The following is a 15,189-nucleotide window of genomic DNA, read 5'->3' as shown; positions in this document are numbered from 1 at the left end:
GAAAAAGAAATCAGACAAACACGCTAATTAGTCTGGAAGTCTCTTTTCTCCTTAATGTATTAATAAGTGCAAATTTTCAATACCACTCTGAAAAACATACAGAATATTTTATCTTTTTGCTGCCACAATAGACAAATGCTACAAAATTTGTACCAAGCTCTTTTATTTAATTTATTTTTATTAAATGTGAAGTTTATTTTGGCAATGCCTACACTTATTTCAACCATAAAACAGCCTAATAGTACATATTGTTAAAAAGTATCATCAAAATGTGTAACAAATACATAAAAATTCACTTGAAGGATTTTATGGCCTTGAAAAGATAGTCTACTATAAAATAGGCTGTGCAGTCTCCTGAGAGTGTTATGGCTAACCCATAGATTGTATTGTATGACTTCCTTCATACTTTTGTACTTAATTTGTATTAGTTGTCCACTGTATGTTAATAAGCATGGAATTTGAAGCTCAATTTCAATTTTTTAAAAAATGAAGAAAACTAATATTAGTTTGCAAAATAAGCATTATATGTATACACAAATTTTTTTTTTTTCCTCCAGTAAAGCTATAGAATATCTTACTATTTTCTGGATTCTAATAGGGAAATCATTACAGTAACATTCTTCTTAAAAAAATTTATTTATGATATATGAAATGTCTTCAACAGAGACTTCCAAACACAGACCAATACARGAAGATATTGTCAATACATGCCTGCAATCTTAAACTGATTCAGATTTAAATGAATTACAATTCCCATTGACTTATATGCTAAATAATGTGTAGACATACATAGCTGACCTCAGGTATCAATTGAGTTGTCTATGAGATCTCTAGACTTCATCTTGAAATGAACAGCACTGATGTCGGGGGGGGGGAAAACTACATATTTAGCACACATTCTGCATTCTGCAGTTAAAGTAGCAGCAGTCAAATAGAATGAAAGATTTTAGCATATCATGTCAAAAATGTTATGGTATACTTTAGTAGTATTGCTGAGGCAGTAAGAGACAGCATTTGAACGGAAAGAAAAGTAGAAGCAGTAGCTACAAAGCTATTTTTAAGCCAGGATGTTGTATCCTAGATGACAGTGGACAGTTGAGTTGAGGGAACATACAGAGGAATGTTGGTATTTACAACCAATTGTGCAGGTAACACATAATCTTGCAACCTTCTCAAAATAGCACAAGTTGACTGGAACGCAAAATTACTAAATTTTAAGGCTCTCAACTTCATGGTAAGAAACTTCAATAGTAGAGTTACATAAAACACTTATTCTGAATACTTCACTTAAAATACTGGCTATGTATATACTTAATCACATTCAGAATGTTCTTCTCTTGAAAGAGTTTTCAATAATCTTGCTCTTAGCATTAGAGATTAAGTTAGCATCTCTCCTAATTATTATTTCTGCACAGAAGTAAACAAATTTGCTCTGTTTTTTTGTTTGTTTGCTTGTTTTTCCTAGGATAGGGTTTTGGTTAGCTTTAAATTTACTTAAAACTTGACTTCCAGCCCAGCATCATAACATTAATTTTCATGAACCAAAATTTGCAGAGTGCCTTTGACATAATGGTCACTCAAACTAGACACAYAACACTTACTTGAATGCCTCTCAATCCAAGACATTTAAGAAAAAAGTCTGAATTATAGTGGGTAATCCATAAATTACATCCACTATAAATTACAAAGGATGCACTAGTGTGAAACTCACTAAATGACTCTGTGATAATACCAGGGTCACCCATCTGGCTTGCACAATAGCAAAACCATCCAAATGTTGTAACAGTCATTAAGTCAGCCCAACTCTYGGGAGAGAAAAAGAAAGCACAGGCAAACACGCATTACTCCCAAAGCTTGCAGAGAAGGGTTCCCAATAGTGGCGTTTGCAGTGCTCCCGCTGCGCACACCACCTCAAAACGCAGGAGGCCTRAGAGAGCCATCAAGGCAGGACACCTGCAGCACTTAGTGCCCCTTCCGCTACTGAGGGTGTAACTCAGGCACCTCTTGGGGGAAAAAAGGTGAACAGATGGCGAAGGTGCAAGGACATTCCCTGGAGACCTGTTTCAGTGAAGCTGACCCAATGAGGTATCTGAAGGCCAAATGGGCACTTACAAAACACATCTTCCTATGACACAAGATGCTTCACTGGTACACTTCATCTACTGAAAAACTGCACCTGACTGCTTTGGACTGTCACTTATACAACTAATCAAAGAATGTGTTTTTATTGGCAGCAGGACAAAATGGAATAGTTTTAAAACAACAACAAAAAAAACACCCATACACAAACATCCTTACTTTGTCAAGTAGCCCTACTTTAGAAAGGACATGAAAATTTAAAGATGATTTAGCCCATGCCTCAGAGCAGTTAAATCACTGATGATTAGTCCCTACCATTAATTTGGAATGCAGTGAGATATACTAGGAGCATTGGTCATTGTCAGAAAATAGAGGAAAATCAACTATTTATCCAGAGGCTCTTGACTTGCACTGTGCTATATATCCAGTGCCATCAACAGAAATGAGAAAACTGGAGGAAAGCTAGGAGGAACCTGATATTACTCATATGGTGCAGAAAATGTTTGCTGACATACACTAGTTATTGCAAAGAAGAAAAAATTGTTTATAGGTACAGCTGTGAAAAGTCTGGAATATAGATATTCTGGAGCTCAGCAGTTTTTCATTCAATATTCATTCCTAAAGTCTTTTGATATATGTATTTTATGCTTTTTCTGGACATTTTTATATCAGCTGGTTGTAAAGATTGTTACACTTAATAATAATAGTAAAAGTTATAGCATGTTAAAAATCTGATTGATGTTTCAGTATCTTTAACTGCATCATTTGTCATAATAAGATGTTTATATTTCACTCTTCCAAGTTAACAGTGGCAAAGCATCCATTTATCTTTCTGGTTCAACCATGACACCGGTTGCTAACATTTCATGAATAATATTTATTTATTCTGTAAAAATATGTTATTTTCAATCCTGCTCTTAATAGTGGATTTCTAAATTTAGCAGAAAGCAATCTTCACAGCACCCAAGTAGAGTTTTTCCTAAATATGAATATCCTGCTTCCACTGCTTTAAAGTATGGTGATGATTCCTAAACTATTTTTGCCTTTGTCAAGACTGTCACTGTATTTATAGCGTGTTCCTAAAGCCATTGTCAGTGATATTACAGAATGAATGACTGTGTGGCTTCTAGGACCTAAAGCTTATCCATAGCAAGTACTGCCTGCATCCAGCACCAACTGGCAAGTGACACCATGGCACAGGCAAATCCACTACTTTTACCCTTTAAGCAAGCAGAGAAAAAAAGTTCACGTAGCACCTTCATCTCTGTTACAGATCTGTTCTGTCACACAGTTTAGCAAATCCTGTATCTACAAAAATTCTACCTATCCCTCTTCAAACAAAATTCTGAAGATGTAGGGTAGTAAAGATGCCTCAAGGGGTACTAAAGTATTTATCCTTTAGGATCACATGTATATTTGTTTTAGAAACTAAGGAACAATAAAAAYCTTAAAGGCATATCAAGATGCAGCCATTAATAGCTGATTCCATCTACTTAAAATCCATTTTGTGGCACCTTGATTGTTGTAATGAAAGCAATTTTGTTAATAAGTCTAACTCTGCTGTGAATGTAAAATGGTCTTAAAGCAAACTAAGAAGTGTGATTCATCACTGTATTATTATGGGTTTACATCAATTAATCTCAGTGAAGGAAGATACGATAATTTGATGCACACTGGTATAAAGGGCAGAGAATGAAGGAGTGTGCAGTATTTAAATTAATGCAATCACATCTGCATACAAAACTCATGAGCACATTATTACAAATTATCCTGAATTAATCTTGATTGAAAACAACCTTGGACAAGATAAAGGCAGGTAAGAACTTACCGAGACATGGAAATTTATCCACCGCTTTGGATTTAAGGTTTTCTTTTAGTTTCACTTTCAGATTTTTAAACTCACAGTATTACGGTGTAATCTCTCTCTCTAACCCAAAGTGACTGAGGAATAGATTAAAACCACAACTCTCTCACCTTAGTGTTGGGGGAGAAAGAAAGTGTACTTTTGTATAGAATTGTTTGTTTTATACTCTGGAAACTCTTTAGAAAATTACATTTAATAATATTCTCAAAAGTTAAATCTGCCTCTTGAATGTATTTTCTTGACATGTATAATTTAAATCCAATAACCAGAAGCATTAGAATGCAGTATTTTAAGCAATACTGAACTTACTATGAAAACACAAAGGAACTACAAAACAATATGATACCCATAAGGTAAGAATAATAAAACCCTAGCATAAACTAGGCAATTTTCCTGTAAGACGACAAAAAGAATTAAATAATTGTACTTACACATGGGCTAGGTTTTACAGCATCACTTGGGAAGAAGCCAAGCTCTCCTGTCGTTAGATTTCTGCCCTAGAAAAAAACAAAATTTCCCATTTTTGAGACATAATGGGGATAAACAGTAAATAATASTATATGCACAGGGGTTTAGGACTACAGAAGTATATCGAAAGAGTCCTTCAAACAAACCATTWTTCTAAAAAAATGTAATTCAATAGTAATTTTTTAATTTATAAAATTAAGTAATAATGATAGCTGAAACACCTGAGAGCTCTGGGAGAGGGGACGCAAGACAGGCTCAGAGCTCGGGTTGTAATTCCCAGCTCTGCCAGTGACTGCCACTGGCTGAGGTCTTCAGCAGAGTTAATTTAATTATCTACTCTCGAATCAGTTCCTCTGAGCTGGCATCACTCTAGCACAAGCTGCCCCGCTGCAACGCGACGGAGCCCCCGAACGACGAGGCCGCCGCGCAGGATGGCAGTCGTGGCGGCTGCTCCAGGTGGAAACCCGGAGCTGCTGACCTGCCGGCCAACTCGGGCGCAAAGCGCCGCAGCGAGGGGCTCTGCACGGCGATGCAGATCGCTGCAAATCGGGTGGACGCACGAATACCAACAGAATTCAAGACTTGCTCTCCGTATGCGCTACGTTCACAACCACATCCCGCCGCCAGCTGGGAGACCAGCTGCAGCAGCACATTCGGCACGGTCTAAACCGAGCCTTTGCTGCAACCCCGCGGCACCCCCCAGCGCAGGACCACCCAYGTGCTCCGAGCTTCTCACAGGACCCAGCGCAAACGCCTCGCGCGGGAGGCCTGCCCTGCCCACGGCTCACCCGGCGCCGTGCCGGAGCGCGCCCGGCCTCCGACAGGCACGCACCGCCACCGAGCCCCTTCCCACCGCCAGCCAACGCTCGGCAGTGCCACGCTCATCACGTCTGTCAGAGCAGAACACTGTGCAGGCCTAAAACTTCCACACACAGACATCTAAAATGAAAGCATCAAAAATGGTATTTTGGCATCCAAATGTTGTCATTTATCAGGCTTTCAAAAGCACGTAAGTGCTTAATTTCCACTAAACTTGATACACTGACTGTAAATGCACACTTCACAATGCCTGAAAGAGTATTTTTCTACCATTGTAACCTTAAGAATGATATTTGTTTTTATTTCTGACTACATACTTACAACATAAAAAAGTTAAAAGGGAAAAAATGTTTCATGAACACACATGTAATTTCTTGTTTTACTTCATTTATTCCTGTAACATTAAGTGCGTAATTGTACCCTAATATTACTAYACAAAATAGAATCCAGTAATTTCAAATAGGGTGAATATAAAAGATGAAAGCAAGAAGAATTAACGAGGATTCATGAGCAATTGAGAAATTCCTTCAAGTCTGATGCCCTAAGCACAACGAGTGAGTGCATTATTTTCCTAGGGAGAGCACTATGCAACTTAGCACACACGGGTAACGACCCCGGAAACCACTAGAATGAAGAGGAAGGAGAGGAGACAGAAAAGCACTTAAGCAGTGTTTAAGGTATAATACGCTAAACTTAAAAAAGAAATTCTTGTAAACAAGTGACAGTCTTGTATACCTGAACCTGTGTTGGCAAAGCTTATTTCACCTTCTTTCCCACTGTCTACCTGAATATAGGTTGCACACTGTGTCCATTTATTCCGCTTAGTCCCCCGGTGTGTATTCTTCTGAATTACAGACTTTATTTATAAGCAGAGTTCTGACAGTCTCCCATCTAAATGACCCTTATTTACAACATCGAATCCTATCTGAACAGCAAGTCATCACCCAGGCAATGCAACCAACCACTGAATAAAATATATTAATGAGAAAGAGCATTTGAAGGAGCACAATTAAACATCATTAGCTTTGTATGTGCCCCCACACAATCACTATTCATGAGAAACACTTATATAAAGTAAGAGAAGCTGAACAAGATGACACATCAGGCAACATATGTCTATGACAATTAGAAAGGAGCCAAGAATTAAAACTTGATGAGCTCAGGGACAGATCCTTTTGTTACCATCTGACACTGCAAACAGGGACATCATTTCAAATATGTTTCAAAGCGCAGCTTCCATCAGCTCAGAAAAGCACTCTATGAAGAACACTTACAGGGTTCGCTCCTACCATTTTTTTTTTTTTTACAGAAAGTTATTTGCCCATCCCCAGTCTAGAATCAAAGAKAGTTTTAGTTTTCAAACGTTCAGATGCGTCAGCCTGCACAGCATTATAYCAAACTGAGCCATTCTACGGCCTCCAAGGGAAAAGAAAGGAAAAAAAAAAAAACACCACCTCTGCATTACAGGCACTGAGCGAAGTGCAGCAYGCACAGAAGCACCAAGCCCAGGCCCAATAGGATATAAACCAGCATTTCCCTGCCGGGCTTATGTACTGCTAGCAGCACACAGCACCATGAATCACCACTGAAAATCCCAGCAGAGTAGCAAAGATCATGAGATTAGCTGTGCTCCAGGCCAATTAAATCATTACCAGAGTGCAGACATTACAATGTAGACACATTTCAAGTGAGGAACCTGTAATCTATATGCTGTGTTTTACTATGCATGTGTGCGCCCTCACTCTAAGTATTCGGTAGGCAACAAGTTGATAGCACTTCCACCAAAGAGAGTCATCCGGACAACACTAAACAGTCATTGCAATGAACGGCAGCACAAAACCACATCAGCAGACAAACTAACACCAGAGGTACAGCATAGGAAACACTGTCTCCTAATTCAGATCAAGGAACACTTGCACAAGCAAGTACCCCGCTGTCTCCTCAGACATCACCATTTGTCAGAAGATGCTCTTCAGTGCAGCTGTGTGACACGGATGTGTCACTTTGCCAGGCTAGGAGTGACGTATATGGACAGTACACCAAATGACAGCAGCAGTAGAGAAAAGTTGCAGGGTCAGACTCTCTTGAGGAGGTCATGCAAAACATTGCTGCCTTCAATGGGGAGCCAATCCCCCAAGTACGGCGACCAGCACAATTCCTTGCCATTGCATTTTAAGTAATAACACAAATATAACACTAAGACAATTTGAAAAAAGGCTTGGCCTTCTAAAGAAAAGCTTTGCCTGCATTATACAGCTGTGGATATTTAATCTGTGTTTTCTATATAAACACAAACCCCTAAACAGAGCAAGTTTTTATGTATCATACATTGCTGAAGGAAACTGCTCACTTTCAAATGCTGCTAAATTCATCAAAGCTCAGTGTCATTTGTACATGAAACTGTAATCTAATGTCAGATGACGATTTCCAAATGAAAATCTTACCATCAACTAATCTTGATTAACAGCAAAATTATCATGCCACCACCCTTCACTTCTACTATTCACTTCTTTCTGCTTTACACTTTCTGCTTGCTAATTGCTTATCGTCTGATGAGTAAGCATTTTGCTTCCCTCAAACATGCCCCTATAATGATTTAAGGTCATTACAAAAGCAGAAGCAAAGGACTAGACATAATACATAGTTAATAGGCATTTTTAAAGCAATTCTTTTATTACACTATATCATATACACTATATATTATAAACACTGTTATATACACATATCAGTGTGTATATATGTGTGCGCACATATCCATATTTTATATACAGAGATACATACACAGGCCAATGAAGCCCTTCAGTCTATTTCTTTCAATTACACTTTCAGCAAGACTAGAGGCTGATTGATTACTCCTGTATCTGTTTTAATGTTGGAGGTTTTCTGAAGCCATTTTGCAATTTTGCTCTGAATTTTCAGACTGCTGCCAGCTATTTTGCTAATGCAATTCCCACTAACTTCAGTGGACTTGCCCAGAGCACTAGCATAGCTAAAAAATATATATATCACATGAATTACTGTATCTATATCCTCAACTCTCCCATCTCTACCTCATATTGAGGGACTCCATGCAGGAACAGTCTATACTGAATGTATCTGTATAAATCCTGAAAGTCACTTAAATGACAGGAAAAACACCCTCACACCTCTCTGCTGAAAAAGTCCTGACTGCTGCAAGGGACACTGGAGAGCATTTGAATGCTAAAGACCACCTGATCCAGGTTTATTAATGGATCCATGAATAACCCTCAGCATAGAATTCAGACCGACACCTGCAGGTGGAAAGGGAGCTGGGCCAGAATAGGGATGCGAGGAGCTACATGTTTACGTTAGATGTGGCTGCACAGCCAGCACTGAAGTCTCCCCATGGCCAAAAGGAGAAATGCTACGCAGGACCGATTACAAACACACGATACACACACAACATACCGAAAAAACTCCTTCTTTAACAAATACAGACTTAAGAAGGCTTTTCTAAGAAACCCTTGAAGATGACATTTTTTAATTACCGAGAAGACTGGGAGCATTTTAATGGACATTGAAAATCTTAGACCAATATACTGCCTTCACATTACCGTATCTGAAAGTATTGAAATGATCTGGTCTCCTGTTAATGAACTGATACATCCTGCACAGCTGTAAAGTAAAATAACAACTCATGAACTGTACAGCATCAATGAAATAGGTTTAAACATCAGGAAACTTCCTCAATATATTCTAGTAACATACAGAATTTTAATAACAAACTCAGAAAAATTACTGCTGTATCTTTTCAATAAAAGTAACTAAGAATTGCTCCCTTTAAAAATATCAGCAATATATAACCAATGGAAAAAAACATCAAACTAACTAAGAGAAAAGCAGTTTCCAGATCTAATTCAGGCTTATCCTCTATCAAATTCCCTTCAATTGAATTCAAGACAAAGCAGAGTTGTTCTGCAGGATGCATAGCAATATCTGTCCAACTGCTACTCCTTTATGGAAAATTTACTGATCAGGGCTAACATGGTAAATAAAGGAAAATCCATGGACCTCAGGGGCCACTCAGGGACCCACATTCATAAGAGCAATCCAGCATCTGCCTAATCCTGAAGGTGTCTAAACCTCTTGGGACAGGAATTCGGGCTCTGCTATATACTGAAGTTTTCTGATATGGAAATGAAGGCTCTTGCTCTCTATCGTAGTTTCATCTGGGCAAGGAAGTACCTGAAATGTTCCTCTTTCCCTCACACCTAATTCCCTCCTCAGCTTGAGGACATACACTTACATTATCTCCCAATTTTCCAGTCCTTGCTTCTTTGGATTTTTTTTTTCAGTGATTACAGCATTTTAAAATGTGTAGTCAGGAACCACATTTCAGGTCTCCCTTTTCCCTACTAGCCTGCAAAGCCAACCTGCCTTCTGCACACTCAGACAACCGTCTCTGCAGAACAGCTCCTACCAGCTGGCTCTAAGCTGCTCATCTCAAAGCATACCCTGGATCTGCATCGAAAGCTTAGCTCTTTCCACCAACTACATAATGACTGTCTGAAATATTTTATTGAAGTCAACAACTGTCGTGCTTTTTGGGTACATCAGTTGACTACATGAAATGTCTAAAACGAGTATTGTGGATTTTGCTTGAGGAGATTAAATAAAGACATCAGATGCAGATTTCCCCCTGTTAGCAAGAATTGTATATTAATTCCCAAATTTCTGCAAAATTCTTCCCAAATGAGCATTATTATGCCTGATACTTGTATGGAAGAGATAAAACGATCTCATGCTAGTGTCACTCTATGGATTCTAACTTCTTCTCACACAGCAACCTGCCACAGTAGCATTTTGCATTGCCCCAGTGAGTTGTCTTCACACAGAGAAACACAGAACATAGAAAAAATGAATTCTCTCCCCAGACACAAGTTCTAATTTTATATCCTAAGAATTTTTACAATATACTTAATACTCTTTGGATGTTTACTGTGGGACCACTAACTACTGAAGCATTAGCAAGGACACCTATAACAGCAATTACTCAATATGGGTTTAATGCATATCGAAGAAAAATTGGTTTAGAAAAGAAGGAAAAAAAGTCAGTTCAAACATCTGTATTCCTTTGGCGTACTTCAAAAACATGATTGCCTGGAGGTCAGTGGGTAATTGCAATGGAAACCTGTGAAACTAGAATTACATTATATCTTATGGTATGCATTGTGGCACCCCGAAAGCCTGCCCTCAGGTTAAGTACGTACCAATTTACTCAGACCAAACTCAACAGAGGAGAAAAAAATATTCCCATCTATAATAAAAATCAGACTACTTCAAAGGTGCACTATTGCAGCTGAAACAACTAGTAGTGCTCTGGATCACAGTCTGAAATTTCCATTTAAAACACCACGTTTTCCCTCTCCCTCCTCCCTTTCGCATTCAATTAATTCTGTAAGTGAAGTTACACAAGCAGCAGCTAGGCAAGCAGCTGGCTCTTCTCCTCCTGCACCCTGACCGAATAAAGAAAAGCAGTCTTGCAAAGGGGGATGCATGAAAATCAGCGTAAGACTATCCTCCTTTTTATATGCAGCCAGGTACTTACTGAAAACAGGAGGCTAACTTGCGGCAGTAGCAAGTCCCCTATTTTCCACATTCTCTTTGAAGAAAGTTTACGTTTGGGATGATACCAGGTGAGACAGAAAGTACATTCAGGGGATACAGAAATGCTTCTCCCAGCTACTCACTCTGTCCCTGGCCGGTTTGCCAGGATTTGCTGTTTCATGAGGGAATAGGGGAAAAAAGTGCCCAAAATCAAAACTCATCCTTCTGCTTTCCAAACTGCATAACAACTGCATTTATATGTGTATATAGCCTAAACCAAACACAGAATTCACTGTAATAGTTTCTATGCAACCAATCATACAAACAGAAACATTAAAGTTCAGCTAAGCTAATCTGAATATATTTATCAAACCTAAGCTATTTGGTAAGATAAGCATTACTTGGTAATTTGTGGTGTTTATTTGATGTACTGTAAAGAATGAAAAAATATCTTTAAGCCACAAATACATTTATCTATTACAAGCATTTGAATTTCTAAACTGAGCGGTTTCAAAGTCCGCTCCAACACATTCTCCTTCTGGTCAGCTATAAAACACTCTAAAACCTCTCTTGAAGAAACAGATTTTAACCAAAGTCTGCATTTTGCAATTATTTGTTGAGATGCATTTTAAAATGTAGATGTCATTACAAGACATGAAAACCCATATCAAGGGATCTGTGACAAGACAGGCTGTGAGAAAAAAATTGCCTAAATGACACTAATGGGGATGACAATTTCCATTAAGATTCAAATCTATTACTGATGCTTCTGGAGAAAGAGCCTCACCCACTTTCCAGTTTCTGCCAGTTACACGAGATTCCAGCTAAATTCTTTAACATAAACACAAATAACATCCATGACATATTCCAGTAGACTGAGCTGACAGGTGAACATGGCAACAGATTCAGTCCTGCAAGGTGTCAATAATTCTGGCTTGTGCTAAGTATGTCAGTCAGATAATTAACTTCTAGCCTGTCCTAAACTTAAATGCTTCTCTGGATCAAAGCTCAAGAACTGGCAGAACTAAGCCCTAAATATAAAACTACATAGGCCAAAATCTGACAATCAGCATTTGACAAAATTTATTTTTGGTGATGTGAAACATCCATGCTCTGCTGGATTACAGATTTTATTTTTCTTTAATAGCTGTTCGCTTAAAAAAAAAAAAAAGAAGAAGAAGAAAGAAAAAGAAAAACAGGTAAAGCTATTCCATTAGGGACAATTCCCACAGATTAAAGATGATCAAATCATGACGATCAAATCATGAAACCAAAGGAACAGAATTCATTGAYTCAATCCTGAAAAGTTTTGAGAAGCTTCAATCCTCACTGAATTCAGTAAAGTAAAACTAAGAAAAACAAATAAACAATCAAAAAACCCTCAGTCATGTTACAGAACAAAGAGTTTTTGTAATTGTATTCACGAATTGTGATTTTTCTTTGAGGCTATAAGATCATAAAGACAAACATAACAACTGAAGACAACTACCAACACATCCTAGTTTTTCTTCTATTAATCCCCTATAGATGTTCTTCCATTTTGCTCTATTTCCAACTACCCAATAATATCTGTAGTTGGCAGCATTCTAGAATGAAAAATTAAGAAAAACATAACCAAGGAAAACAAGACATTTTTATTCATCTATCTTTAAAGTAAATGTAGAACTGTTAGCATTTTGAATCTGTTTTTGATGCAAGTCCTAAATTAGAAAAGAAATTTCAGTAATACTAGCACTCATTTGAGTTTCTATGGGAACAACTGATTTTGCCACCAATAGATTTTTTTTTCTGTACATAAAAACAGTCCTTGGTTGACTTCAGATCTCCCCAAATGGTTAGGTGCATTTCCATTTTACAGATCTCTTTCCTAAAAATTTACTATTCATATTTGAGTTTAAATATTTTGTTTTACTAGCATAGCTTTCAGTTCTGCTATGCTGGAGAAGCAGTGACTGCAAATTCCCAGGCCTGTGAGGCTTCTGCAATTTCAATAGCAGGATTGCTACCAATGCCATGTTCTTGCAGGTTTATTCACAAGGGCTTTTACTCTGAGTAGGGTTGCAAAATTGAGGTTTTACGCAATACAGGCACTGCTGACACTTGAGAAGTGAAAATAGCTGTATTAGTCATTTATTTGGGGGTAAAATACATTTAAAGTTTTTTGTTCAATACAAAAAAAAAGTTACAACAGCAATAAAACAGTAAGAATTTAATATCTGGGAAAAAAAATGTAATATGGCCATTTGCTAACCCATACAGTACCTGCCAAAATAAGCTATGTGCATCTCCTCGGATGAGTTCAATAGTGTCCCCAATCTGGATGTGCAATGGCGGGCCATCCTGCGGGGCCGGCTGCGGTATTCCGTCATAGTTTCGAATGACTTGCATTTTTGGTAAACCTGACCAAAATAAATAAATAAATTAAAATTTTAAAAGCATATATTCTTAGTTAATGACATAGTGTACAACCTAATACCAAAAAAAAAAAAATCATTTTTTTCCATTCGCTTTGTTCTATCCTATTTTCCTCTTGGGGTAATAGTTGATACCATGACTGTGGGGATTCATGCCTCTATATGTATACCGAACACCAGATCTGTAAAAGGTTCAAATCTTAAGGTTATCTTTTTAATTCAAGGCAAAAATTGTGAGACACTAATATTAAAGACATTAAAATGGAGAATTTCCTCAGGTTTAGACCAGCATGACCCAAAAGCCTACTGCTAATGTGAACATGTCCAAGAAAATAAGGACAATGATCCTTCTTAGCTTCTGATCAGATTTTTTTTCTCATTCTCAGTTTTTGGTAATATTTTTGGATATATATCGTAACTCAGGATGCAGTCTTATGTTTTAGTTTCAAGACAAGAACTGTGGTTGCAATCTGGTCCTTCCACATCAATACCAGCTGCATCTAGACAGCTGAACTATGTCAACCCCCCCAACTTTTATTTAATTAAAGGGAGCAATTCACCTCCTCAGACACAAAATACTTCCTGAAGATTACTCTTACTGCCTGCACAAAGAGCTAAATCCCTGTTTATAACTAGAGTTGGGGAGTTCTCCTCAGTACTTTTCAAATACAGCAGGGCGAAGGAGGAAAAAAATGATACTTTAACTCAGTACTCTGATAAACTTAATGGTATTTTTAAGAAAATCACTCAAAGTATTACTGACAACTCATTTATTACACTAAAACAATGTATTGCAGCATTACAGAAATACTTAATATTGGGTGAAAAGTAACACTACTCAATAAACATAGTAAAGACTTAAAGGCTTTTTTAAAAAGCATTTTTTACTCTTTATATTGTTATAGTCACTGTCCCCCTCTTTCTTTCACAGTTTATGTAATCCTTTTCTTGTTTTTAGCTGCATACAGGATGATAAAGGTTACTATTATTAATTGGGCATGTCCATCCTTTAATTTTAGTTACATAGATTTTGATTAAATAATCTTTTGTGAGAACTGGAAAGAAATAATAGCGAAAGAACAGCAAATTAGGGTAGCTGCCACATTTAACTCATTTGTTGCTGCAGAGACATGATCGAATTACTTCTAACACAAAGGATCAGCAGGTCTACAAGAAACCTTCTGCTTCTACTGCAAGATTACTACTATAATATAGACAGTAAGAAATACAAATATTGGTCACCTCCTTTAAGCTGTATGAAGCATGAAAGAAGTTAGCAACAACAATTATTCTCAGTAGGTAAGAATAAGTACTAAAGCAAAACACTGATGAAACATAAAATAATACCAGCTCTGTATGTTACTCAGTCCAAACAACATAGTAATTTTTATTATTTCTTCAAGCTATGTAGCATACAGACACCTAATTATTAAAAAGCCATTATTCCACTTAGGCAAAACACTAGACCTTCCTTGCTTTATTTGTCAACTTAGTAAGGCTGCCATGCTTTCAAATACTGATTCAGCATCAACACACATTGCAGCTACTGAGTGACAGACAGAAGCAAGGGTTCATACAATCATCTGCTCAGGCTGGCAACTTTGTCCTAATACAAGAAAGTTCCCACGCTGCAATACAAATGATAGCTCTGCGTATGTGATATGCTGTAAGCCTGCATTTGTCTTCATCTTTGAGGTAAACAAATGGACAAGAGAAATTATTGGCTTTATGAAATCTTATATTGTGATTTTATAATTTAATCACATTTTACATTTTAGCATGCAGATACAATATACTTGAAATGCCATCTTTGTACTGAACTCATTAAAAGCCAATTAAGAAATATTCCCGTACACTTTTAAATGCTAATCTTGTTTTTTAAAAATAAGAGAGTATATTTCTGAAATGATCAAATTAATCATTTACATGTGTAAAATCACTTTCAATTTTTATTTCACTGGTAATTATGAATATTGG

General features: G+C 37.3%; 1 protein-coding gene across 1 annotated transcript in view; it reads right to left on the bottom strand.

Moving 5' to 3' along the window:
• The window catches only part of VAV3 (vav guanine nucleotide exchange factor 3), a 169,471-nt gene that overhangs the window by 20,315 nt on the left and 133,967 nt on the right, over positions 1 to 15,189 (bottom strand). The window contains exons 20-21 of the mRNA XM_085299070.1: positions 13,061 to 13,197; positions 4,375 to 4,440 (exon numbers count right to left, since the gene is read on the bottom strand). Of these exons, the coding sequence (XP_085155196.1) occupies positions 4,375 to 4,440; positions 13,061 to 13,197 (203 nt within the window). The remainder of the gene's footprint in view (positions 1 to 4,374; positions 4,441 to 13,060; positions 13,198 to 15,189) is intronic.

The sequence above is a fragment of the Rhea americana genome, unplaced genomic scaffold (assembly GCF_003343005.1).
Source record: "Rhea americana isolate MKP2758 unplaced genomic scaffold, rheAme1 scaffold_144, whole genome shotgun sequence".
In the NCBI taxonomy this organism is placed as follows: Eukaryota; Metazoa; Chordata; class Aves; order Rheiformes; family Rheidae; genus Rhea; species Rhea americana.
The sequence above is the reverse complement of the archived record's forward strand: the minus strand, read 5'-3'. Positions and strand labels throughout refer to the sequence as shown.